Here is a 25,494-nt window from a genome sequence, read left to right as displayed (position 1 = left end):
AATACACAGATAGAACGGAGTGGAAGGAGAGAACAGCGTCTAGGGGCGCAGTAGGCACGCGGCAGGCGTGTGGCAGCGGGTCTAGTTGTGTTACTTTTGATCTTTTTTATCTACTGCATTTGGTTTACACGGCGTACGGGCTCGAGATTCTGCTTCATTCGGCGAAACGCCTGCATAGCCTATCGTTTCAATAGATAGGCTTCACCAGGTTAATAGAATTTTGATTGATTGATTGATTGATTGATTGGTGTATATGTCTGTTTGTTTGTATGTATGATATCAAGTTAATCTATATAGGTTTAGCGAATGGCCAAATGTTGGACCTATCCATGGGGTTTGCTGAAGTCTAGGCGGGAGGTTAGCTGGCAGATTCTATGATGCTTGGGGATAGATTGCTTTGGATGTGCTGTTGCCTATGTGTCTGATATTTAAGATTGAACTCTTATGGGGGCTATTGACGCAGCACTACGACAGTCGTGGAAAGATTTTATCAGTTAATAGTAGAGATATATAGAGGCTAAACTATACAGAGTGATGTATCCAACACCTTGTATATATTCTCATCAGATAGGCAACGCATCAGACTGATAGTGCCACTTCAAGTATGCTGGTGTATATATCTACGGCTCTACACTAAACAAAAGCCTAACAACTATTTGTATTTACTAACCGCAATAGCAATTCATATTGAACTCCTACAAACTCCCTTCAGTCACAGAACAAGTCCACGCGCCTCCATGGCTGATCGCGCAGATGCGGTGTGGACTGCTTCTCCACACTCCAACTCCCAGGAACTCACCATGAACTGTGTGGTACGTTCCAATGAGGGGGTATTTATTCATGACGCCTGTTGGGCTCAAGACCACATCGTAGCGAATCTGGTTAACCTTGCGCTGAACAACGCAAGTGCCACCACTAGGTAGCAACTGAGAGGAGCGCAAGCCCTCCAATCGTGACAACCATTCAGCAGAGTCAATGTCTTCCCCGAACACGATCCCGTCGCCCTTGCCGCTTCGAATCGGTTTCAAGATATACCCATTCTTGAGGCTAGGGTCCCTCTCGCAGGAGCTGATCATCTGGCCGAGTTCCAACGAGCCAGGTAGGATTGTGCTGGCAATCCCTTGGTCGAGAATCGCCGCCTGAGCAAGCGTAATCACATTCCTTTCCACTAGGGTGTCGAGCTCCTGTTGGACGATTCCGAGCATCCGCTTGTCATGAACCAGCAGCACAGTGCGCATGTCATTGAAGCATCGGAGGCTAATTTGGTGGAGCATCTCGGTGCTCAGGGCATGGATCTCTCTCTGATGGAGCTCAAGGCCAACCTGGTGGATTTCTTCCAAAGCTTCTCCATCATGATAGTTGACCGAATGTAATCTCTCCATGTTCTTGAGTGCAGCGTCTCCCACCACGCAACAGAGTCTGTACCCGCCCTTGCCTCGTGGCTCAGGTACAAGTCTAAGTTCGGATGGTTGCACAAAGCGAGGGCTGATTCCAAATCGTAGTTTGAGGAACTCAACAACGATATGGATGTCATTGCCAAACTCCTCCCCTTTGAGCAGGTGCAATGGCAAGTCGGGATTGAACAGGTTCAAAATGCCGCCCAGTATCTATTGCAGGATGGCTGTTAGCTACTGTAGGCTACTAAATCAAGCCCCAGACAAGTAATATATATCATCGTGAACTTACCTTGGCAGGCTCCGTCGTCCCGACCAAGCCATTGCCTGATTCACAGATCCCTTGCTTCTTTAGTGCCTGTTGCCCGCAGGCGGCATACATATAACCATTGAAAGAAAACCGAGCGTTTATTTCACTGATTCGAAAATTCTCCGAAGGGCCAGAGGCGCCCTCAGAGCGATCTTCTTCTACCAGGAAGTCCGGTCTCCACGATCCCCGACACTCTCGGAATAGCGGGAGGTTATTGGGAACTTGGCTATCGATCCACTAATACAAGGTCACTTGGTTTGATTCTATCATAGAGGTAGGAGGTGGAAAGACATACACGAAGAAGGTCTTCCTCAGCAGGCTCCAGAGGCATACGGTCCGGAAATCTCGCCTCTATGTCTGTCCACCACCTCTCGACAATGTCCGTTATAGCAGAGACCAGAGCATCATTGATCTCGTTGATCCGGCGCTTGTGCTCGGAAGAGACGAGAATAGGCCGCGGAACGAAAGCTGTTAATGCGCTCTTATGCCATGAATCGGCGGTCGAGAATTCCAACAGACTTTCTTGAACAGCCTTGTGGTCTTGAAGGTATTTCCTTTTCTCGGAGTCGCAGGAGGATATAGACTTGTATTCCCCTCCTTTGGGGGGGGCGTAGACTTGCTGAAGGGTTCCTGGTGCGGGAGGCTTCATTGTGTGGAGATATGAGTAAATTCGCTATGGGGGCACAATTGATAGTGGAGTATGAGGGGAATGGATAGCCCTTTCGGATGAGAATATACTATGAAGGCGATATAGAGAGAATAAAATAAGAAAAGGGAATCTTGTGGGAGAGATAAAAGTCATTTGGTTAGATCGGCGACTGGCTATGTTCAGCCGCTTTTCCCATCCCCTTTGCGTTTTCTTGCCCCTACTTTGATTCTGCAATCTACTTTTGGTATTACGAGGATCTGTATCACAAATTATCTACAGTAATATCTGTAATATTTACTGCCAACCCCACCTTATGTTATTGCGGGTGGCAAATGTCGTGCTTCTGCCCTTCAACCAAATCGAGTCCCGCAATAACACAAGGTAGCAGTGGAGATAGATTAGTGTCATCTTCATGCACCAATCCAGAACCGATAGACAGGCAATTTCCAATTTAGGCCTATAGTATTATATAGTTCAGCATGCGAGGTATGCAGACTAATGCAATATTGAACTTTCTGGAAGCAGCTGAGACTTGGTGAGCTTTGAAAATTTCTGCATCGTAAATTCCAAAGAGTAATTGTTGTCTGCGTAATACGATGTCTTAACCCATTCAGCAGATCGCTGAGATGCAGAATATCAGGTGCCATTTTCATTAGTTACTGTCCTCGGTTGAGCAATAGTAAGGCACAGATGCAAATACTGCGGATGACCGGATATTTCGAGGCAATGAAGAACAGATACTGTGGTTCCCGTTGCTTTACCGACGGAAAACTATTTGCAGCATGCAGAAATTTCAAAGGCGCTAGGATTAATTCGCCTCAGCCTTCAGCTGCGCCAACCGATCTATGGCGCTTCGTTGCCCTACATTAGCGCGGCATCTGAAGTTGTAGCGCAGATGGCGCTAGCAAGGGTATCTCCACTGCGTGTAGATTGACTGATTAAGTCGATTACACCCTCTGGCCTGCACATTCCAAATTATCCGAATTGCAGGTGTGGAAGAGCCACTCCCAACATATTTTGAACTCGATCGTAATTTGTTATTATAGAGTACCAAACACCACAATTCTATAGGAGACAAGATAAGTATATAGAAGATCAGGATATGTAATTCGGATACGGACTGATGACCCTTCAAATATTGCAAATGGCTGTATAGTGCAACCGGAAAAGCCGGAGTATGCAGGCTAGAGGGTGTAGGACGACTTGGTAGCGGTGAGAGGTAATGGATCCCTGTAATATCGCCTTCAGCTCGTGTTGATCGCGCCGGGCCTCTTGGTTGACGGACCATGGCCAATTCCTCAACGTGTCCGAAGTGTAGCACCGAATTCGATCCGAGGAATGAGACACGTAATGGTCTGTATGGCTGAGTGAGCCTTGCCTCAATCTGTGCTGTCTATTATCAGGTCCCCCCTCCCTCTCTTTATGAACCCGCTGTAGCTTATGCCTGTCCGTGGATTGATCAGACAAGCTCAATGGGCGAGTGTTTTACTGTCACTTCTGAGCCCTTCTATTTCCCTCTCCTCCGTTTTTCTTTCTTTCTATTGATCAATCCTCCACTGAACCTGAGCCCTGATTCAAGACTCGAGTGCAGATGCATCGCGCCATAAGAAGTATCAAGCCCACCAAGCCGGTGGGCTTTACTACGAGTAAGCCAAGCATTTCGAGGACCATTATCAAGATGAGATAAAACAAAACACTAACAGCACCTCCAAGATATATATCACAGTCTGCCACACTTGGTAGCAAGCGATCTCCACTGCGCAGCCCGCCGCAGCCACATCGCCGATGTATCCAACATTCTTCGGAAACGAGGCATCCTCAAAGTCAGTCTAAAATTCGAGGACAATGCCAGTCGGTATCTCCAAAAGCTTCTCGTTGGAATCCACGAACAGCACGGCCACGGGCTCCCCATCACGCACAGTGCATCCCGTGGCTGGTTCTGGGACGTGCGGCCAAACAACATCACCTTCCAAACGCCTTCGCATCAAGCCCGATCCGAAACCATGGAGGAGTTTCCCTGGCATACCGACTGTAGCTACGAAGAGGCTCCACCGCGGTACTTTGCCTTGCAGGTTCTTCGAGAGGATCGATGTGGCGGCGGTACGCTGTCTGTGATGAACGTCGGCAAGCTCAGCTCGCTCCTTTCCTCGTCGACCTGCGCTGCTCTCCTGCGACCTGAGTTCCAGATCAACGTCCCGCCGGAGTTTGTGAAAAGTGACAACAAAAAGTATATAGTGGGGAGCTTGATGGCTGTGGACGCCGAGGGAGAGCCTAGTATGGTGCGGTTCCGCGAAGATATTGTCGCCCCGTTGACTGCGGAGGCTGCGCTCGCGCTGCAGGAGATAAAGGAATGTCTACTCGGATCGAAGGCAAAGGCTGAGACGCTTCATCTGACGCCGGAATGTTTACCTCGGGGGTCTATCATTCTGATGGATAACTACCGGTGGCTTCATGCGCGTAATCATGTCAACGATCCGGAACGGCACTTGCGAAGGGTCCGCTGGGATGCGAAGACCTTTCCGTCTGTTTGTGTATAGTGAAAATATTCGTATCCGTTGCTGTAAGTAGGAGTTAGAAGATTTATTTTCTATTACCTAAGAGGATTTTCTCCATTTAATATGTCCTCCCTTGCCTGGGTGGCTGGGAAAGATAATCCACAAATCACTAGACGCGGTTAGAAGCAGGGCTAAATCTGCACGGACGGCCCGATTCCTCAGCTGAACATGGATCACTCCTTGTAATGTAATGCGTTACACGTTTTACACGTCATCGGCCGGGCGAACAACCCAGATCACATTCTGATCTACTGCTGAGTGCTGCATATTCGGCTTATGGCTCGCCACCGTCTGCATCGTAGAAGGCACGGGATACGACCTTCCGCTGTAAGCCAAGAGGTCTAACAAGTCTAAGATCTGCTGGCTGCGTCTGCGTGTTCCTGGTTCATGCTAAGCAAAAATTCAATCGTCCTTAGCCCTTCATACCCCGCCCGAAGGCAACGGACTGTGCATGTTACTCTGCAAGTTCCTGCACTACTTTCGATGTAGGCTCGCACTTGGTAAGGACCAAATAAGTCGTAATATGTATATTATGCACTCATTGGGTAGGCCGAAGGGGCTATTTCATGCATGGACTCACTGATGGGTACAATCAATATACATATATATTAAAGATGGAGTCTGGACTCCGATACCCTCGTGAATAGCAAAATGAACGCTAGTAGGCTATAGGATTACTATACGAGATGCGGAGTACAGAGCAAAAACATACTAACATATATTTCCAGCAGCCAGAGCGCTTTCCTACATGTCACACTATACTACCACCTGGGCGCTAGCCACCTCCGGGCACCCCTGCTCCCGGCAAACTCCAACCAGTTTCCCGTGTCCATTGGAAATGTGCTCCGTGACGTATGCAATGTGGTAGTAATTGGGAAATCCATTGAATTGAGTGGAAGTTGCCAAAGAGTACGCTGTAGTCCTCGGGTTAGCTCCCATCTCGAACCATTGCAAGTAATGCACGTTGACTTACCTCCCATATCCGAAAATTTCAACCAATCCCCAGGCTTCACCTCGCACTCCAGCGTTATTTGCTTGGCCACGCAGTCTAAGCCGTCACATGTCGGTCCCCAAACTGAGTATACGTGTTGGCCCGGCTCTCTATCGGCCCTGTATTCCGCCGGGATCACGACTACGGACGGATTATAGGTCTCGCCTTCTGTCAAAGCATTCATGAAACTGCCGTAGATACCGTCGTTCAAGTACAGCATGTCCGACTCCGCTGTCTGCGTGCACTTGACGATCTGCCGGCGGCGAGAGATAACCTTACACATCAGAGTATAGAAAGGCCGCGCGTAGAACCGCCCCGGTTCAGCAATGAGCTGAATGGAATCCGGGAATTCTTTCTCGATGGCGTGTCGGAGAGTCGATGCCATGATTTCGAAGTTCGAATCTTGAAATCCGCCCCCTACGTCTAAGATGCTCATGGTGAATCCCAGCATCTCCGCTTGTTTGAATACCCCTCTTGCGTTCTGGACGGCTGTCACGAAGGCTTTGGGTTTGGATGCGCCGGATCCTATACATTCGATTAGATGGACTATTGGAGAAAGAATCTTGCATAGGGATGAAGATCAAGGAATCGGACTAACTTACCAATATGAAAGCTGATTCCCTCAACCTCCAATCCAAGTTCTTTTGCCCTCTCAAGCAAAGCCCATGTCGTGTCAAGCGGTGCCCCGAATTTGTTGCCCAGACAAGCAAGAGCAGTACTGTCCTCAGCATAAATACGAAGCAAGAGCTTCATATTGGGGGCATGCTTCTTGATTTTGTCTAGTTCGTCGATGTTGTCGAACGTGGTCCGCCTTACTTCATGTTTGGCTGCGAATTGTAATGCGGAGACAGCGTGGCAGGGATGGGCAAAGATGATTCTTGAAGGATCAACGCCTAAATCGCAAACGAGTTGCATTTCGCCTAAGGAGGCGCAATCAAAGCCAACTCCAAGATTGGCCATATACTTGAGTAGCTTCACGTCGGGATTGCATTTGACGGCTATTTTACCCTTAGTATTATGCTGATGTATGTGGATGAGAATGTACGAATACTTACCGTAAAAAGGGACAATATTGGGAATGCATTGTAACCAGCGCTGATGTTGTTTGAGTAGCTGATTCACATCTGCAACCACAAATGGAAGGTCGTGGCGAATGTCATAGGGAATCTGATCTAGTTCCTGAATCCGCTGATGGATTATACTCTCAACCGGCTTGGCTGGAGAGATTTCGGAAGAGGTTTCGGAAGAGATCATTGCTAAAGACAAACGAGCAAGCTGCCTGGAAAATTAATACGAGAATGACAAGTAATGGGTGTTCCTATTCCTAAATGGAAGTATACCTTGGCTATTAACCCGTACTTATAGGGATGGACTTGACCGTGATACATGCCCTGTATACCTTTTCACCTGGGGCTGAAATTTACTCCTGCTAAGCTTCCTCCAGTCCAGCGCCTCAGCTCACCGATACGCTCAAGCGAGCGGAAGATTGCGCTGTCGGTCGGTTTGGAAAGGAGCAGGCATTGTGCATACACTTGGTTCTGCAGCCGCTGGCTACATGCAGGCAAATTGCTACATGATTCTCATTCAGCTGAAGCGCCCTTCTTGGGTAGTATGCAACAACGAATACCGAATCAGACGTTGTCTCCAGAACACGTACCACGCGAACCTTGCAGGGGTGGCAAATTGCGGCATATACAGCCATAGCACTAGTCGATATCACGTCGTCAGCGCACGCAATATACGGAGTAGTAACGTCAGCTCCAAGCGATGAATCACATGCATCGTAGTGTGACTTGGCTCTCGATCTACCTGTATTTATTTTTCACAGGGTCCGCGGACTTGTGAAAAATTTTGACATTGTTAAATAGTGCACAGTAGCGTCAGGTCACTACTGGTCTTAGTGTAGCGCCATCTCTGACATCCCTGACTTTGCATATTCGCAATGCGATGAAAAATACAGCTATTGAGGTGGGGTTACATACCATACATTACACACAGTCTACCTGCCACGCACCTGAAAATAAGTAAAATTATGGATCGGTAATTTGGTGCGCAGGACCACATCTACGTGCCCGTAGGCTCGGGAAATTCTCAATATATAGAGATGGGACTGTATATGGGCAAATTTACGCCAAAGTCATGGATACCAAGATAATTCACGCATCTGTAATTTTCAAGCCGCCACGAAAAAAATTCAAGGCTGAGATGCAAGGTAGTGTAACACGACGAGGGACGTGTCGAGCTGTTCGGACGACGTATAAGACGTAGCCCACGGATCCCTTATATTATTCCCTTGGACCTACCTAGAACATTACGATCTTCAGTTTCTGATTTCTTCTATTGTCCACGATGGCTCGCAAAACCTTCCCCCTAGCAGAAATACTCGCAGTTGCGAAAATCCATCCGTTCTACAACCCCAGTGTAGTCTATCCACCTGACCAGGAGAAGATTCAGTCTGCTGTGCAATCGGCAGATACGCAATCTCTGGAAGCTCTGCGTGCCACCTTCGAGTCACTGCCTCTGGTCAGCAAGAAGAATCTGTAAGCAAGGCTCAAGTTTCCGTTCTTAGATAGCCATCACTCACTCCTTTCAGCTATCATGTCATTGAGCGATTGACAAAAGACCTGAGCCCCCAAAATGAGTACCGGCGTAGCTCCTATGTCAGCATTACAGGCGGTGGCTCCGGAGGGCTTCCATTGATGTTTATATCTGATACCAGAGAGAACCGTCAGCAACGCGCAGTATTTGGCGAGTTTCTGAGCACCTGTGGAGTTATAGAGCCGCATGATTGGATTTTGACAACGCATGCTTCAGGGTATTTGTATAGGTTCGTTTCGATCCGGGCCGAGGAACAAACCAAACGGAGCAGCTGACCTTGACTTTTATTCACGCTGCGCAGGTCCCTCGACCTCATGAGCGAAATTATGGAAAATGCAGGAGGGACCGTCTTCAGCGCCGGCAATTTCATGACTCCCGACGAAGTCGTGCGCGCCATTGCCCACTACAATATTAACGTGTTGACCGGCGATGGCAGCCAAGTCATCCAAGTAATTCACTATATTTCGACCCTTCCGGAAGAGAAGCGAAAGGCGATCAAGTTAACAAAAGTGATCTATACATCTGAGCCCCTGACCGATGGCCAGAAAAAGCATATTGTTGCAACACTGGGTCCCGTCAAAATATGCTCCATCTTAGGAAGTGCAGAAGCAGGGCCATACTCGATACACAACCCGGATCTTACGGGAGAAGCAGGCTTAGCAGGCTACACGGACTTTGTGTTTGACACCCGTCACATCCTGAACGAAATACTTCCTAGCTCTGTCATGGAAAGCGATTCCCCCACTGCCCTCAAACCCCTGCCGGAGGGTCAAGAGGGAGTCCTCGTGCAGACGTCGTTGCAACGTCGTCGAAACCCCCTTGTGCGCTATATTACTGGCGATGTCGCCTCCATCCACCCATTACCAGAAACGGCGCGATCCGTTGTTCCTGAATCGGAACTGAAACACTTCCGGATTCTGCGTCTGCGAGGTCGTGACCGTCGGTTTAGTTTCAAGTGGTATGGGGTTTATTTTGAGTTTCATAATATTGAGAAGCTCATGCAGAGAGATGGATTTGGAGTTTTGCAATGGCAGGTTATCATCGGAACCCATGAATCATCTCCACAGACAGTCCTCGAGGTCCGGTTGCTCCGGAAGGAAGCCAGCCAATGCTCGATTTCTCTCGAGGACTTCGTCTATGAACTGGAAACGTTCTTCTTCGTCCTGCCTGAGAATCGTCATTTATTCAAGCTGACTTTTGTGGAAGACTTAAGTGGGTTCGAAAAGAGCGAGACGGGGAACAAAGTGATGAAGTTCGTGGATAGACTTCATTAGCAAGTTTATCTAGTGTCTGTACCTGATAGCCAAAGATACACGAGCAGTACACGCCTTTACTGCTCAAATACGGCAGGAATTCGTAGCGGCTTTGTTCCGTTTATTTCAATTCTAGTTACCATACTTAGCGTATAGTAGATACAATGTTTCTCATTTTATGCATCTAGCGGAATAATCCTCTAGGATCTGCATTTTAGCCCATGTCCATAGCATACGACAATTGTACACGTCATGTAATAATTGTATTATATAAATCAATTTTTTTCTCGGTTAATTGCCCCTTGCAGGGGCTGGAATGCCCTAAGTGGCACCGGAATTGCCCTGCATGAAGAATGGTCATGCAAGTTCTGTCTATTGCCACTAGTTGGTAAGGACACTGCGTGGCCCAGTCATACTCGCGTTACTTAATGTGGCATTCTTGCACACTCTTCATGGCTTTTCTAAGGCCGTTATTAGCCGGAACAACTCATTCAACCTTTTTTGTTAAGGCAGCCTACAACAATGGGCTCACAGAACAATTTAGACGCCAAGATCCATGAAATACCACAGCCAGCAGAAAAGCTGGAAGTAGAGGATGGCCCGCAGGACGAGGATAACGCTGAATACCCATCAGGGTTCAAACTTATCGTGATTCTTGTTGCCATTTTCCTGTCTTTAATTCTCACAGGACTGGTCCGTTGTGTCATAAAGTGCAGTTTGGGGAGGTCGTGCTAACATAACAACATGGTTAGGACTTCAACATGATTGCAACAGCGATGCCCACCATCACCACACATTTTCAGACTATCGCCGATGCTGGTTGGTATTATTCTGCATAGTATACGCGCCACCCGTTACTCCAAGCTTAAGCTTTCCTGTGGCTGATGCACGTCAGCCGTTTGACATCCTGCGCCTTTCAATTTATGTTTGGCAAGCTGTACCAACTCTTTCCGATCAAATCCATATATCTCGCCTCTGTGGTCATCTTTGAGCTGGGAAACTTGCTCGCCGGTGTGGCCCCAACCTCGAGCGTGCTGATCTTAGGAAGAGCAATCTCTGGTGTTGGTTGCTCAGGTATCATCTGCGGAGTCCTCACGTTGGTTTTCTCCCCCCAATGTGTTGCATTCAGTAGAAGAAACCTAATTAATACCGATATAGCATTATAGCACGAAGTTTTCCTCTTCGCAAACGCCCGATCTTTACTGGCCTGGCAGCAGCATTCGAAGGTATATCGTCGGCTGTTGCCCCAATGTTGGGGGGCGTTCTAACTCAGTACCTCTCATGGCGATGGTGCTTCTACATCAACCTCCCCCTCGGAGGTTTGTCCTTTATATTGATCTTACTATTTTTCCGGGACCCCGTGAAAAGTGATCTCACCTCCCTGCCATGGAAGGAAAAGCTGCGGCGACTTGACCTTCTAGGAGCCGGTCTGTTTGTCCCTGCCATTACATTCCTGCTGTTAGCCCTTCAATGGGGTGGCACGACATACCGATGGAATGACAAACGAATCATCATTCTGTTCGTATTATCTGGTGTGTTCCTGGCTGCATTTGTCTGGCAGGAAAAGCGAAAGGGCGATAACGCACTGCTCCCCGGACGAGTGATGCGCTCTCGAAGTGTGCTTGCCGGCATGTGGTTTGGGCTCTGCAACAACACTTCGTTGTCAGTGTTTGAATATTATGCTAGTATACCCGAACTCAGTCTTACATGCATTCTCTCTCTTACTGACTAGTCTTTCAAATTAGATGCCGACCTATTTCCAGGCAATCCACGGCTCTTCAGCTACAATATCCGGAGTGCTTTGTCTACCGATTGTAGTTGGCCTGACGCTGTCCATCCTCGTTGGGAGTTCCCTAACCAGCGCGATTGGATACTACACCCCATTTATGATCCTAACCGCCATTCTAAGTCCCATTGCAGCTGGTCTGCTGACGACAATACGCACGAACCAGTCCCTCGCCTCTCTGATCTGCTACCAGGCCTTGTTAGGTGTTGGGACAGGAATCGGCTACCAGGGCCCCCAAGTAGCCGTGCAGACTGTCCTTCCTGTCGCCGACGCTTCGACGGGGATTGCGCTGATTATATTCGCGCAGAACGTTGGGCCGGCCATTTTCGTTGCCATTGCGCAGACGGTATTCACTGGCGAGCTACTTGCGCGCCTAGGCGGGATTTTACCGAACATGGACACGCAGTCATTGACGAGCATGGGGTTCTCCGATATAGAACGGCATGTTGATCCTGGTAATATGCCTCGTGTGATCGAAGGGTACAATAAGGCTTTGACTACGGCGTTCTTTCTTTCGGTGGGCTTGGCTTGTGCGACAGTAGTTGGAGCCTTGGGGATGGAGTGGAGGAGCGTGAAGAAATGACAGGTTTGGGCAATAGTATTTTGTTATACGAAGCTTTCATGTGGAATATAGAGGTCATTTAAATACTGGAAGAAGTATATTGTCGTCAATGGGAATGGAATAGAATTAGTAGGGATACCTAGAATTAAGATTTATACCCACTTCGTCACTTACAAGATACTCTTAAATTTAGTACTAATGTTATTGTATCTAAAGGACAACTCTTCTGCCTTGCACCTCTCTACATAATGAACTCCCCAAGGCTACTATGATGCTCACTTCTCCATCGATATACACATTGAATAGTTAGAATACAAGCTTCAGATTGACAATTTGCATAGGCTCACTGGGAGGCAACATGCTGGAGATATCAGAGTCCATGATGCCACCATCACTACTATACCAATTAGAGCTTCTCCAATCCCTGTTTTATCTTCTCCTCCTTCGCCTCGCGATCCTTAGCCATGTGATATCCTGAAGCCAGGGAACTTCCCGGTGCGGAGGAACGTTCGGGAGGAACGTTCCGGTTAGTTAGTATAGGATCTAGGGACCCTCCGGTAGGCATCCAGGAACCTTCCTGGATGCTCTGCAGGCATTCCTGCCTGAGGCGAAGCCTCGGGCAGTATATAGAGCCTCTACATCCTCCCTTCTAGATAGCCTTTCTTCCCCATAGGAAAATTCCTTGACTACGAGTCATAAACAAACTTGTCTTATATCAAGCTCCTTTGTAGACCGTCACATAATCTTCCCATTATCTTTTTTCTTTTTCACTTCAAGCAGACACACTAAAGGCATATCACTAAGCAATCAGTAGATATAAAGCCTTATAATCCGTTTGATAGACAATATACTTACTGGACCCGAATAGGAGCCCGATAAGACCGGTCTCCTCCCTCCATCGCCTGTAGTTTGTACTTCTGAAGGCTACGGGGGCCGTCCAGGCCTTTAAAATCCGGCCCGAGACCTCCCTAGACCCCTTCGAAAGCTCTTTGCCACGGATGGACCCCTCCGCCCCTAGATCAGACGATTCCCTACCCCGTTCTAATTCGAATACCGGGCGCCGCGGAAAAGATTCCCTCTCCCCACCTCCTTGCTCTAATAGGCGGGCTAGTATGTTTGCCGGTAAGCTACGAAAACACAAGGATATCACTCGCCGGTAGTTAAATGACAGCCAGTTTCTGACGCCTCGGGCCTCTAGTCTTTCTGTTAGGGGCTCCGACTAGAGTTCTAGCCAAGAGATCGATAAAGATACTGACGAGGGTATTTACTAAGATGCAGGCAAGGAGTTCTCTATTGCCGAACCCGAGCTGTTATCTGACGAGTAGCCTCCGAACGCCACTGTTAAAGAGTCGACCAGAGAAGTGCCTGACGAACCTGTTTTCGACCTGCATCCGCAGACTTCCGTCCTAGAGATTACGACAGTTCCTAAGGCTGGGCCTATAGTGTCTTTGGATCGCGTAAAACCGATGTCCCCGACTGCAAATCCTGCACGAACAGATAGTATTGTTTCTTTTTTGTTAGTATTTATACTATCTTTTCGTTCCTTACCTGTTTTCTAACTACGCATTGTTCCCCTTTAGAATCTTACAATGTGATTACAACTGCCAGTGACAGGGGCAGTGAGCCCGACCACGAAAACGATAAAGATATCGCAAGCATTATTGATGACCTAAACAGCGAGAAAAAGTAGGTTAAACTTTCAGAAATTCAGGAAATAGCACGAGCTAATGGAAGACCAGAATCTTGATGTTTAATGACACGTTACGTTGCAATAATTTCGACCCGGAAGTATAGAATATCGCGTGCTATACGTATAGAATTCTGCCGGAAATAAGAAAGGATGCAGCAGCCAGAATCCCTATTCCAGGAATCCGTTTCCGGTAACGCCCTTACCCCTATCAAATGTACGGTACGGTATGAATACTGTATCAAGAGAGAGATAACCTGCAGAACGGAAGTTTTCTTGCGGACAATGTCGGGTTTAACAAGATTAGTTCTTTCCTTTCTGTCACGGACTGTGACCTGCCTCCGAGGACCTTCCTCGCGATACCCTATAACCTAACTCCCCGATAGGGACTAGCGTTAGAGCTGTCACACATATCGCAGCCAGCTCCTGAATAGCTTTATAGCTTAGCTTAGTTTCCTCGTCAAATGCATACCCTACATTCTCACGATTCCCTATCGTCAGTGTAGCCGTTCGTCACACTTTCTGCGGGACTCTATATTTGCCCACTAATTACTTTTTCCGGGCAGACTCTTGTGACCTATCTGGTAATCCTAACAGTAAGATAGATTGAAATTGCGCTGTAACGAGCCCGCGACCAGCCATCCTCCTAGCCAGACCATCAAGCCTGCGGACATGATCACGATCTCCTCATTCGGTATCCCTATCGATCGTCTGCGAAGAACTATGTTCTCTTTCAGGTCCGCAAGGGCGCGAACTATATCTTTGTCGACGCCAGCCTCATTGCGACCTAGTACAATAAGTGGAAGTTAATCGTTAATACGAAAGATACTTACATCTACGATATAGTTTTCATTCTAAGATACCGGAATTCCTACCGGAATCTCCTAACGTAAGAATAGTAATCGCGCAATAACGGGGCCGATCAGTTCTTCCCAAAGGACTTAACAAAGTAAGAAAATCTCCTTTACAAGACGATCGTAAGTCGCTACCGCCTCGGGACCATAAACCCAGAGAATCGGGAGGCCTGGCGCCAGATTAGAGAAGATCTTAAACGCGATCATTATAGCCGGTTTATCTTGCTAACAATCCCCCAGAGTTATGACAGCCGTTTTGCCAATTTCATGAGTCGGACTCGGAAATTTCCTCTAGATCCTACAAAGAAGGCTCCGATATAAAAGACCAGCTATTGTATTACAGTCAGCCGGACGTTTCGCGATAAGTGTTATATTATGTATAGCAAAACTATCCCTATCGTTTTTAAACTAATGACGTTAGCAAAATGTTAGACTCCTGCGTATTGATTTCTGTCCGCGACACCCTGTATATCGTCCCCGGCAAATCTGGTAGCATTTATGCGTCTTACTGAAACCCGGCAGTAGCGGGTTAATCCCTGTACGCGCAAAAATAATTATCAGCTGTTTCAGCAGTTTAAAAAGCAGTTTAATACCGTTTCTGTTAAGGAAAATGTAACCTAGATTGATGTTATACTGGATTGCCTTAGCATCTTCTTTCGTGCGATTAACTTTCTAAAACGGACGCAGGAATCCGTCTAGTTCAGCCGCACCTGCCTGGATTTTCCTGAGCAGATTGTATATCTTATCGACTGTCCTCTAGATGCTACTAACCGCGAGAATATCAAGCAGCTACGTAATACCCGTCTCGGCAATATCTATAACGTTATGCACACAATGAACCGCGGCACCCTAAAGATAAAGCTAAGCAGTATAACGCAAGCTATCCGCATTTGCGCAGCTTTTCCCGGTCTGCTCTACCATGCTAAGCAGCAGAGAAAGGCCATTACGGATATTCTTACTACGGTAGAACGCATGGAGGCAGAGGACATTCTACTACACCCAGAGAACAGTTGGTTGGCCTCCTAGATTGATACAGTACTCCGTGGTTCGTCTCGCTGGGTCGCGGTTCAGCGGATTATTGACGGCCTAGGTATCGAATCCGATACCGGCCAACCGCGCAAGATCGTGATTCTGTTACAATACCCGATCGTAACAGTAATTGTATATCTCGTCAGTTGTCCTGAACCCTCTGTCTCTGTATCAGCAATCGTTTTAACGTTATTAGGCAATCTGCAAATACTATCCCGCTCACCATCTATATTTCGGCCTGAGAAACGCTACAGATCGGTTATTCTAGGTAAATAAGTTTTAAGAGCTGCCGACGGGAGCCAGCCTTATTTATAAAAACGAGCCTGCCCGCAGTCCCGGTATTTTTGTAACTATAACTAATATTTTCTCTTGCGGGCTGACTCTTACTCGTGCCGCAAGCCTGATCCTTATGGAAGTAGACTGGCGCAGTACAAATTATACGCAGGCTTTTGGCTGCATCCGCAGGATCGGTCAAACTAGTCCGGTAGTCTATAACTATATCTTCTAGAACATTTAAGAAGAGGAAGATTAACGCGCTATCCTTAAAAATATAGCGAGACAGGCCCTCGAAAAGACGGTCAATATATACGGGCAAAAGAGATCTCCTTCCGGCCAGTAAGGCGAGGAAGATAACGGAATAATATTAGATAAGATATTATAGGCGTAACTATTGACGACCCTAGTTACTTCTTTGGGATCGTACGTTTTACTTTTACGCTGGAAGAACATTAGGAATGGGTCTTCATTTCTGGGTTCGGGTTAGTTAATAATGTAATAAATCCCGATTACATATAACTCAAGGTATCGCGGGATTATCCCAGTATTGGTCGCGAAAATTCTAAGAATGTAGTATTCTAGCCCAGGCACTTATTATACAATCGAGACAGTTACAAGGGTAGTTAATTTTCCGGCTTAAAACACTGAAAGTGTAACGAACGGCTACACTGACGATAGGGAATCGAGAGAATGTAGGGTATGCATTTGACGAGGAAACTAAGCTAAGCTATGAAGCTATTCAGGAGCTAGTTGCGATATGTGTGACAGCTCTGACGCTAGTCCCTATCGGGGAATTAGGTTATAGGGTATCGCGAGAAAGGTCCTCGGAGGCAGGTTACAGTCTGTAATATTATCCCTCCTTCTAGGCTCGCGATCGTTCTCGATCGCTGTTATTAAACCGGCAATTCATTCTCTCGCGTAATCTCAAATTTTTCCTCCTCCTTATATGTTTTTAACCAGGCGTCTAGACGTTTCGGAGGTTTCGGCCTGTCCGGATACTGCCGATAATATTCCTGTACCAAATGTGGACAGCCGATAAAGTTGCTCGCCGGATACCAGGTCGGGTTATCATCTGCGTTACTTCATTTGGCCTGATACTGCAGTTTTTTGTAGTAGAGTCGGCTTGCTACGATCTCGTTAACTTCCTATTCATTTTTACCGTATATCTCTACCGGTTCTGTCACTGGGGGTCGCTGGCCGGGCAATAGGTCATCTGCAGCTAATCGGAGACAATCCGATGCGAAATTATCATGGATCTTTATCCCCGGAAGCAGATTCAGCTTAAATGCGTGTCCTTTCTGTGCCGTAATCTTATAAGGTCTACGCCTCTGGTAATCCAGTTTCCTGCTTGGTCGACTTGTGCTTAATCCTTCCATAGATAGCCAGACCTTATCATTAACTCCGAAATCTGGTTCCCGGCGGTATTTATTGGCTTAGACCGCTTGTCTCTCCTGAGATATTGATATCTGCTTGCGGGCAAAGTCCCATCTTTTCTGCAGTATTCGAACATATTTGAGCGCATCCTCTCGTTCCAGGCGAATTCAGGCTGGGACCGGAGCTTCATCAGCAGGTCGATCCCAATCAAACGAGGCCTGGGGCTGGTACCCCAGCATTACCTCGAAGGGGGTCATCTGTATTGACTCCTGGACCAGGATAGCGGCAGCATGATCTAACATTAGCAGCAGTTCCCCCCAATCGTTTTAATAGTAATTTATAAATGGTCGTAAACGTATTCCAATATGCTGGTTAATTGTTTCAGTCTGACCATCTGTCTGCGGATGTCGAGCTGTACTGAACTGTAGCTCTATACCCAGGATTCGGTAGAATTTATGCCAAAATTCAGAGATAAATTGCGGTCCCCGGTCAGAGACAATAGAATCCGGTACCCCATAGTATCGATAGATATGTTCAATGAAGAGGCGTACCATATCCCGTGTTCCAATCTCTTTATGACAGGGAACTGACACTGGCTATTTGCTTAATCGATATACTATTACAAAGGCCATGTCGAATCCGCTCTTGTCCTTCGGGAACTCTTTGAAATCCATAGAGATGTGTTGCCATGGCCGAACGGGAACCGGTAACGATTGGAGCAGACCGGGGGTCTTGTCCTTAGGGACCTTATCTGCCTGACACTGACAGTTTCAGATGTAGCGGTCTACATCTCGACCCTATCCCGGCCAGTAGAATCGTTGCTGGAAAAGGCGGCGGGTCTTCATGCGTCCCGGGTAGGCAGTCAAACGCTGGCTGTATATTTTCTCTAGAAGTCGGGTGCGCAGCTCTAGATCTTCTTCTGGAATCACTAGACGTCCCTGGTGCAGGAGTAGTCCATCCTGTAACGACCAGTTATCACTTAGCTCCTGTGCCTGGGCACGCTGGCCTTCCAGTGAGGGGGCAGACCGGTTGGCAGCTAACACTTGGTTAACGATCTTAATTCCTTCCAGGTTCTCGAGGATGCAGAGTTGCGTAGTTAACGTACGCTCGTCACGGATGGCCTGCTCCAGGGCGTCATCCGGTATCATCTGTTGTAAGGCACTGACCTCAAGAAACGTAGGTATGCATTGACGAAGAATAAGCTGCATGGAGTGCAGCTTGTTCTGCGTGAAGAAACTATTTATGTCTGCTATCTGTGGGTCACGTGACAGAGTCATGTGACCCAATATACCGGAAGGTTCCTGACAGTCGGAGACTTGGACCCAAAACCCAACCCATCGATGGGTTTTATATGGGTACCCATGGGTACCCATGGGTCCTGCCGAAGTCTAGAGGTAGCGTATAAATGGAAGCACCCATTACGCGAGGGTTACTTTATCTAAGTTCTTCTCCTGGGGAGACTTTCTTGTTGACTCTTGTTTAGGCTTTATCAGAGCCCACAGTGGGCCATGGGTCGAGTCCTTTGGCCCATTATGGGCCCTGGGCCCCCAATTGGGCCACAAACAGTACAAGCATGCCTATGTTCCCTGGCTGCATAATTTATGCAATTTCTAGCTGTAATATTGAGTATTTCCTTTATATCTTACTATTCAATTTGAAACTATTACACAATTAGGAATATGATTAGAGCTTTAATTCAAGAAGAATACATTAAAATAACTATCACTAATTAATGACATTCAAAGGTATCACCCTCTCGACTCTTGCGTTTCCGTCCTGACGCCCGTAGCTGAGTGATATTCTCTGGCAGGCTAAACTTAGTGTAATCCTGGACAGTAGAAGAAGGAGCTACTTCTACCACTATCTCATCATTTAATTTGTTATTTGACTTCTCAGTATCACTGATTGGTTCTACTTCAATCTTATTAAGCTTTCGGTCCTTTTCTTCCTTTGCTGCTTCAATCTCCTCTCTCGAGAAAAATTTCTCTAGCTGCTGATACTCTTTTTCTTCAAGATCAAATCTTAAAGTACAGAGAAACATTATTAGCTCTTAAATCGTTTCAAATTTCATTCTTCCTCGTCAATAATGACAGATATCTCGAGCAGTATTAAATAGTCGTTCAACACCAGTACCGATTGCTGGAACTGAGAGAAAGTCTCGCGCAAAAGTGGCAATCGCCGGAAAACAGCCTTGGTTTTCTCTCCAGAACGCAAGAGGTCCAATATCAATTATATCTATCAATCGGTTAATACTATTTTATTTACACTTCGTTAAAATATACTACTGTCAAGATATTGTGTCATTTTATCGGTAGCTGTCTTTGGCCGCTTTTGACATCCATTTAATATCTTATTAAGTTTTGAACTTGGCCTGACTGCCACTTGAGAGCCTCCTTGCGATCCTTAAGTATCAGAAAGACGATTCTGGTATGGAGCGAGAGCTTCTTGAAAGGATTTACGATAAATATTGCGCCACTTTTGATCCCAATCGTTAGTCAGAAATAATTGAAATTTATTAACAGGCGCAAGCATTGTATTAACCGCGTAAATATTCTCTCGAATATTATCAGTCTGAGAGTAATACTCATCTAGCTTCAATCGGCCAGCTTCAAGTGCATCAAGCATATATTTTTTCCATGAAAACAACAACTTCGACGCGAACCTAATTTTTGAAATTACTCAACCACCACGACAGCTACAGCCTCTAGAATCAGCTAGTTTACTATCAACCCTAGCCGCTATCGATTGAGCCTAACTTTATAGGGGATATCGATATGGTTGGGGCGAAACCCTTGTGGCCGGCCCTTTCAGGGATTCCTGAGGCAGTAAGCGCGCATAATCAGAATTTTCTTAACTGCGTTTTGAACTTCAATAAAGATGCGCAACGATACTTTTTATTTAACAAATCGAATGAAAAACAGCTTTTTAAACCGGCATTCAGCTTTATACAGTAAATAGCTGATATCTGCAATTTTTTGTAACGCAAAATTGTAAATATTCTGATCGCTAACTGCTGTATCGGCTCTAAGTTAGCCAATATCCGGCAGACCTTTTAGACCGTTTAAAAACAAAAATATTACACTCAATCAAGTATTCAGAAGCAGAATTACCAGTTCTGAGCTTCTGTAGTCCGCAACGTGCCTTCCCCGGCCTATACGACCTTTTCTTACGGTTCCTCTAGCACTGTCTTGACCACCCCGTCGGAGCTCAGCAAGGACCGCAAGGTCATCGTTAAATTACAGGATACTGGTATAATGCGTACCTACTGATGTCTTACAGTTTCGAATATCAAGTAGAGAACGGAAACAGTAGAACAAAAAACATACAGCTAAACAGGGATTTTTTCTTTGGTTAAACGCGTTTTGTAGCTACTAGACAGTTTAGGTCCGGTAACCTAAACCTCTCACTCCGTTACGCCGCTGAGGCCGAAGCCGCCAGGATCCACGATCAATGGATTAACTATCTAAGCGCGGGAGCCATGCTGCGGCATCCCTCTTGGGGCATCGTTATATATAGGATCGCATTTAAGTCAATTGGAGACTTCACTACTGATACAGAATAATAACGGGTAACTAACGAGTTACTCGAGGAAAACAGGGACTGCTGGATAAAGAAGAAGACTCAATAGAGTCCCCAAATTATACGTACCGCGTGACTCACTTACCCATCTAACTATAAGAACCAGAAATTGTCCGCCCTGATCGTAAAATTTTCAGACCCCCGCTACGCTAACTAGACCTCGCCATGGGTCGGGTTTGAACACTGAACACTGAACCCAACCCCATAAACCCGCGGGTTGGGGGTTACCCGCCAAGAACCCATTTCAGCATAAAGTTCCCAATTAGGCCATGCCAAGATACATAAAAATGCTGATTTATCAAATTATATTAGGTTACTGTTTCTTATAACTGTCACAGTATTTGGTGCGAATACTGTCAATATTCCACTTACCTTTCATGTATCTTGATGAAATCATTCTGAATTCTAACTCTCCTATAGTAATATTAATGATTTGTTCATCTCTTTAGGAGCTAAATTATAGTGTAAAAGATTTACATGTAGTAGATGATATTGTTACGGGCTTGGCAGTGGGTAGGTCAAGGGAGAAGAGTGCGAGGGGCCCTACCCGTATACTGGATACAAAACCACGCAAGGCAAAACTAGGGCAATATGGGGTGTTTTTTCCTAAGGAGAAGAGGGCTCTGGTATGTAAAAAAGGACGCAATCCGTGCAACACTGTTTGTAAACCTTGAATATAAAGCCCAAGTATATCCTAGCGGCATAATATATAGGGCGCTGTTCTGCTGATGACAACACGCTGGAAATGATTGACCTCCCTGGTTGATCATATATGGGTCGAGCCGAGGTAACTAGTGTGGTAGAAGCTTGCATTTGTAACGTGCATGTAATATTAACGCTGGTTCAGCTGAGCCATGGAAAGTATCTAGATTTATTAATGCACTCTCCATTCTCCACTCCACCGTGCCCTTTCTTTTCTTTTCTTTTCTTTTCTTTTCTTTTCTTTTTTTTTTGCAGGGGGCGGGCCCGGGACTACCCGGCTTGGACGGCTAAAATGAAGCGATAGTATTCTTTCCTAATAGAGATATTGCCTGTGGGTCTTGAGCTGAGTGATTTACAGGGGTTATTCGAAAGTACCACTTCTCGCAACATCCCAGGAGAGTAGATTTACACAGTGAATAGTGAGTGTAGATATTAGGGCAGACCAGTTATTGGTCTATGTCTCAGCTGCAATGCTCATTCCGTGCCGACAATTCCAATGTACTAAATTAGTAACGAGAAACTTTAGGCGGCCGTAACCAATGCTATCTTTTACGCTTACCAAGGTTAAATACACTGTGGAGCATGCCTTTCATCCAGCCAATACTTGGAAAAGTCCCCATTCCGTGCCAGAGTTAGGGAGAGTTGCGTATGTACTATTGATAAGTGACCTAGTTATCCAGTATAGTTGATCAATGTTGATATTAGGATTCATATTGACCTCCTTTTTATGTCTCAAGATCAGATACTGGATATTAGTACGTATCAGTGTATGAGGCACCTCAACGGCCCCTCTTTTCACTCTATGGGTATAAAAGCTACCGAGGCGTGTAAGAGCACCTAAAATTAGCTTCCAAGGGATAAGAAATGTGGGAATGTGCATAGCTGTTGGACTGAATGAAGCTGGCTGGCTGAAATGCGTGCATGAGAACCTTTAGCATCTACAAAGGTCCTATTAGGGTCTAACCAAAAGCATAATGTTGGGCGATCGATCACCACTCCAACTCTACTGCCTCTGACCAAATAGGGTACGAGGTTTCGGGCTCAAGAGACACGCGTTTGGAGTATTTGGAATTGGGAATATGCACGTATTCCCTGTAGACTGCATATCTGACATGGGCATGATCGCTATGTGAGCTGAAATGAGACACCTGTTCCACCTTCTATATCTGTACAGAAACTGGCCACGTCTAAGATTTACATGCATATCGCCAGCGAGCTGAACTGAGACACCTAGTTCTACCTTCTATATGTGTACAGAAACTGGTTACGCCCAAGATTCACATGCATCGCTAGGGAGCTGAGGGCTGCTGCAACCGATGTAACGTCGTAAATCGTCGGGATTATGTTCAGGAAATACGGAGGAGGAGGGGGTGGTGGAAGAGGGGCTGGCAATGGGCTCAGCTGAAAGGTACCCAAGAGAAATCAGGGGGAAAGCCAGCTGATCACAGCTCCTAGAATATTTTCTTCCTATAAGTATCTCGTAACCCCCAGGGCTTGTATATACCCTTTCAATAACCAGGCTATACTCCTGCTTTCCAGCTTTGATTCGGAGAGAGATTCAACGGTTTTAAGGATTTCTATATCTTTACAAGGTATGTCTGAGATGTACCATCAAGGAGGAGGCGACGTTTATAAAATAACTTTGCCAGGTCTCATAACCAAGCCACCACCATGTCTGTTGCCTACAGCTGGGAGAAACAGATCCGCCAACGAGCTTACTTTGCAAAGGAAGCAGTAACCACCGGCGACTTTACTACGCTTGATGTTATCCGGGCTCAAGAATATGTGGTCGGCATAGACCCCATCGCTACACTCCGCGGCTCGGTGACCGCCTTCCGGGATGCCCAGGTGGAGGGAAAGCTGAAAGACATCAATCAGCAGTGTGTTGCAACGTGTGAGAAGGACTACAACCGGTTTAGCGAGAAGGTCGAGAAGCTGAAGGATGATCCGAGCCCAACTCAGGCAAATTGGCAGGAGGCTATATGGGCGAATGCTGAGCAATTGAAACAAGAGTCTAATGAAGCAATCGACAACGCTGCCAATGCTGCCATCGCGGTTATCGGACAGCTGCCAGAGGCTAGCCGCCCAGCAGCAGCCAACGGCTTCAACGCTGCCTTCAATATCGTTATTGGCTTTTTCAAGAACATAGGCGAGGCTATCAAAAGGGTCGCCCAGGCCGTTGTGGACTTTATCAAGGGTATCTGGAACAAATTGGTCTCTGCCTATGAGACTGTAAAGGGCTGGGCGCAGACAGCCTGGAATGCAATCCAGGCGTTGTTTTCCCGGGCCATATACTCTCCCGACCCAGACAGCCCGAAGCTTGGCCCAAATGGTCAGCGGAAAGGCTCCCAGAAGGAGCTGGAAACAATCCGCCATGAATTGATAAAGCTCCTTGACCGGGTAGATGGCCTCGCCATATCTTGTTAAGATTGTGGAAAGGGTTCTCTTAGCGAGCCGAATATTACTGGTCAGGATGCGTGTTGGTTTTTGGATCGTGAGTTGTTTGAGCCCTTGGATGCTGAGAGGATTAAGCCCAGGCTGTACCGAGGAAGGGCTACTTATTTAGTACTCAACCGTTTCTATGTCCCTATCTCTTTCGTCAGTGATCAGTCAATTATTCAACATAATTGCTGATTCATGTGAAGATAATCTATCATTTTTGATTATCTGTTTTGAATCTCCAGAGGTTGCACAAATACGAGCTATATCGCATAGTTAGGAAATCAAGACCTTCATTCATATTGAATCGAATAGTTGAAGATCACGTAGTTAATTCAGCGCTTTAGTCATCCCTGCCACGCCCCCGAAACTGCCACATTAAACAGTTCGTTCTGCGCTAAGTTGATATGAAGCCTTATCCGTATTTAGACTTGATTAACATTCTTTCTGTAGAATGCTTTATAGACTGCTGGGTTTATCCGAGCACACAGTAGTATACTAGGATGTTGTAATGTTGCAATAGTTCACCCTGAATTACTATTGGAACAATTAGGTTTCGTATTGCCTAGTAATTTGTATGCAGAATCGAGGCTCAATGAAGGTCTGATCCTCTTGATCTAGAGGATCGAAACGAAGCTATTTAACATGCAATATGACTACGTGGCTTCTTTGAAATCGGCTTATCTCGAAGCCATGAAATGCCGTCAGAGTTGATCTAGACGGAAACGGCAAGGTGTTGAATCCTGGCGGTAAAATTGCCCCATATTCGCTGACACACCTCCTCAGCTGAATCGTAGATGAAGCTGAATAGATTGCCAGTTTAGGCACTTGTATAGGGGTCCTCCTTGTCGATGAATTCGTGCAGATTCAACATCTTCATGAAGTTTCGGTGTTTTTGAATCGGGAGGATCTTGGTAAGGCCATCCGCAGGCATGTTAGCCGTGGCGACCCATTCGACGGCGATCTGACCGTTCTGCACCTCCTGACGGAGCCAGTGTTGATGAATATCTATATGACGAAGGCGTGTAGGCAAGGATGAATCCTCGCTCTGGAGAATACGGACAGTCTGCCTGTTGTCGCATTTGATAGAGATTTCATGTTGAAGGTTGAATTGCAAGGCGTTGAATAAGCGCTTCCATCAGAATACGCTTTTGCCTGCCTCAGAGATAGCGAGTAATTCCGCCTCTGTGGTAGAGGTTGAAACGGTCTTTTGCTTGCCTGCATGCCAATCCACGGGACCGCCGTAGAGGAGGCAAACGAGACCTTCAGAGCTTTTCCTATCTGTATGATCTCCGAACGCTGCATCGCTGGCCATAGGATTGAGCCCACTTTCTCCTGGAACTCCTGTATCTGCCTAGGGGACGCCTTCCCGCTGTATGGAGTCATTGGAACGGTAGGGAGCGGCGATTTAGGCGGTTGAGACGTTTTCAGGTTGAATTTTGTTGTGATCTTGTCT

The 25,494-nt window shown here is 46.6% G+C and overlaps 7 protein-coding genes across 7 annotated transcripts; 3 read left to right on the top strand and 4 right to left on the bottom strand.

The window, feature by feature from the left end:
* Nucleotides 1-695: 695 nt before the first annotated feature.
* KD926_004706 (uncharacterized protein) lies at nucleotides 696-2,353 on the bottom strand (the record flags this gene model as incomplete). The annotated part of the gene is made up of 3 exons (XM_053095312.1): nucleotides 696-1,607; nucleotides 1,687-1,941; nucleotides 2,000-2,353. The coding sequence occupies 3 exons, from the start codon at nucleotides 2,351-2,353 to the stop codon at nucleotides 696-698; spliced, it is 1,521 nt and encodes a 506-aa protein (XP_052950013.1).
* Nucleotides 2,354-3,944: 1,591 nt separating this feature from the next.
* KD926_004705 (Clavaminate synthase-like protein) lies at nucleotides 3,945-4,890 on the top strand (the record flags this gene model as incomplete). The annotated part of the gene is made up of 2 exons (XM_053095311.1): nucleotides 3,945-3,999; nucleotides 4,067-4,890. The coding sequence occupies 2 exons, from the start codon at nucleotides 3,945-3,947 to the stop codon at nucleotides 4,888-4,890; spliced, it is 879 nt and encodes a 292-aa protein (XP_052950012.1).
* A 774-nt stretch (nucleotides 4,891-5,664) lies between these two features.
* KD926_004704 (type III PLP-dependent enzyme) lies at nucleotides 5,665-7,153 on the bottom strand (the record flags this gene model as incomplete). Its single annotated transcript, XM_053095310.1, has 4 exons — nucleotides 5,665-5,822; nucleotides 5,882-6,424; nucleotides 6,502-6,897; nucleotides 6,955-7,153. The coding sequence occupies 4 exons, from the start codon at nucleotides 7,151-7,153 to the stop codon at nucleotides 5,665-5,667; spliced, it is 1,296 nt and encodes a 431-aa protein (XP_052950011.1).
* A 1,095-nt stretch (nucleotides 7,154-8,248) lies between these two features.
* On the top strand, nucleotides 8,249-12,119 carry KD926_004703 (uncharacterized protein; the record flags this gene model as incomplete). Its single annotated transcript, XM_053095309.1, has 7 exons — nucleotides 8,249-8,439; nucleotides 8,493-8,726; nucleotides 8,799-9,709; nucleotides 10,295-10,443; nucleotides 10,503-10,573; nucleotides 10,909-11,412; nucleotides 11,660-12,119. The coding sequence occupies 7 exons, from the start codon at nucleotides 8,249-8,251 to the stop codon at nucleotides 12,117-12,119; spliced, it is 2,520 nt and encodes an 839-aa protein (XP_052950010.1).
* A 5,996-nt stretch (nucleotides 12,120-18,115) lies between these two features.
* On the bottom strand, nucleotides 18,116-18,526 carry KD926_004702 (integrase zinc binding domain-containing protein; the record flags this gene model as incomplete). The annotated part of the gene is made up of 1 exon (XM_053095308.1): nucleotides 18,116-18,526. One exon carries the CDS (start codon nucleotides 18,524-18,526, stop codon nucleotides 18,116-18,118), a length of 411 nt encoding a protein of 136 aa, XP_052950009.1.
* Nucleotides 18,527-23,270: 4,744 nt separating this feature from the next.
* KD926_004701 (uncharacterized protein) lies at nucleotides 23,271-24,026 on the top strand (the record flags this gene model as incomplete). Its single annotated transcript, XM_053095307.1, has 1 exon — nucleotides 23,271-24,026. The coding sequence occupies one exon, from the start codon at nucleotides 23,271-23,273 to the stop codon at nucleotides 24,024-24,026; it is 756 nt and encodes a 251-aa protein (XP_052950008.1).
* An 832-nt stretch (nucleotides 24,027-24,858) lies between these two features.
* Nucleotides 24,859-25,494, bottom strand: KD926_004700 (reverse transcriptase; the record flags this gene model as incomplete). The annotated part of the gene is made up of 1 exon (XM_053095306.1): nucleotides 24,859-25,108. A coding segment is annotated over one exon (250 nt), but the record flags the coding sequence as incomplete, so codon positions are not given.

The sequence above is a fragment of the Aspergillus affinis genome (genome assembly GCF_023601865.1).
Source record: "Aspergillus affinis strain CMG 70 chromosome Unknown NODE_229_length_25494_cov_93_873116, whole genome shotgun sequence".
Taxonomy (NCBI): domain Eukaryota; kingdom Fungi; phylum Ascomycota; class Eurotiomycetes; order Eurotiales; family Aspergillaceae; genus Aspergillus; species Aspergillus affinis.
This window is presented reverse-complemented; position numbering and strand designations above follow the sequence as displayed.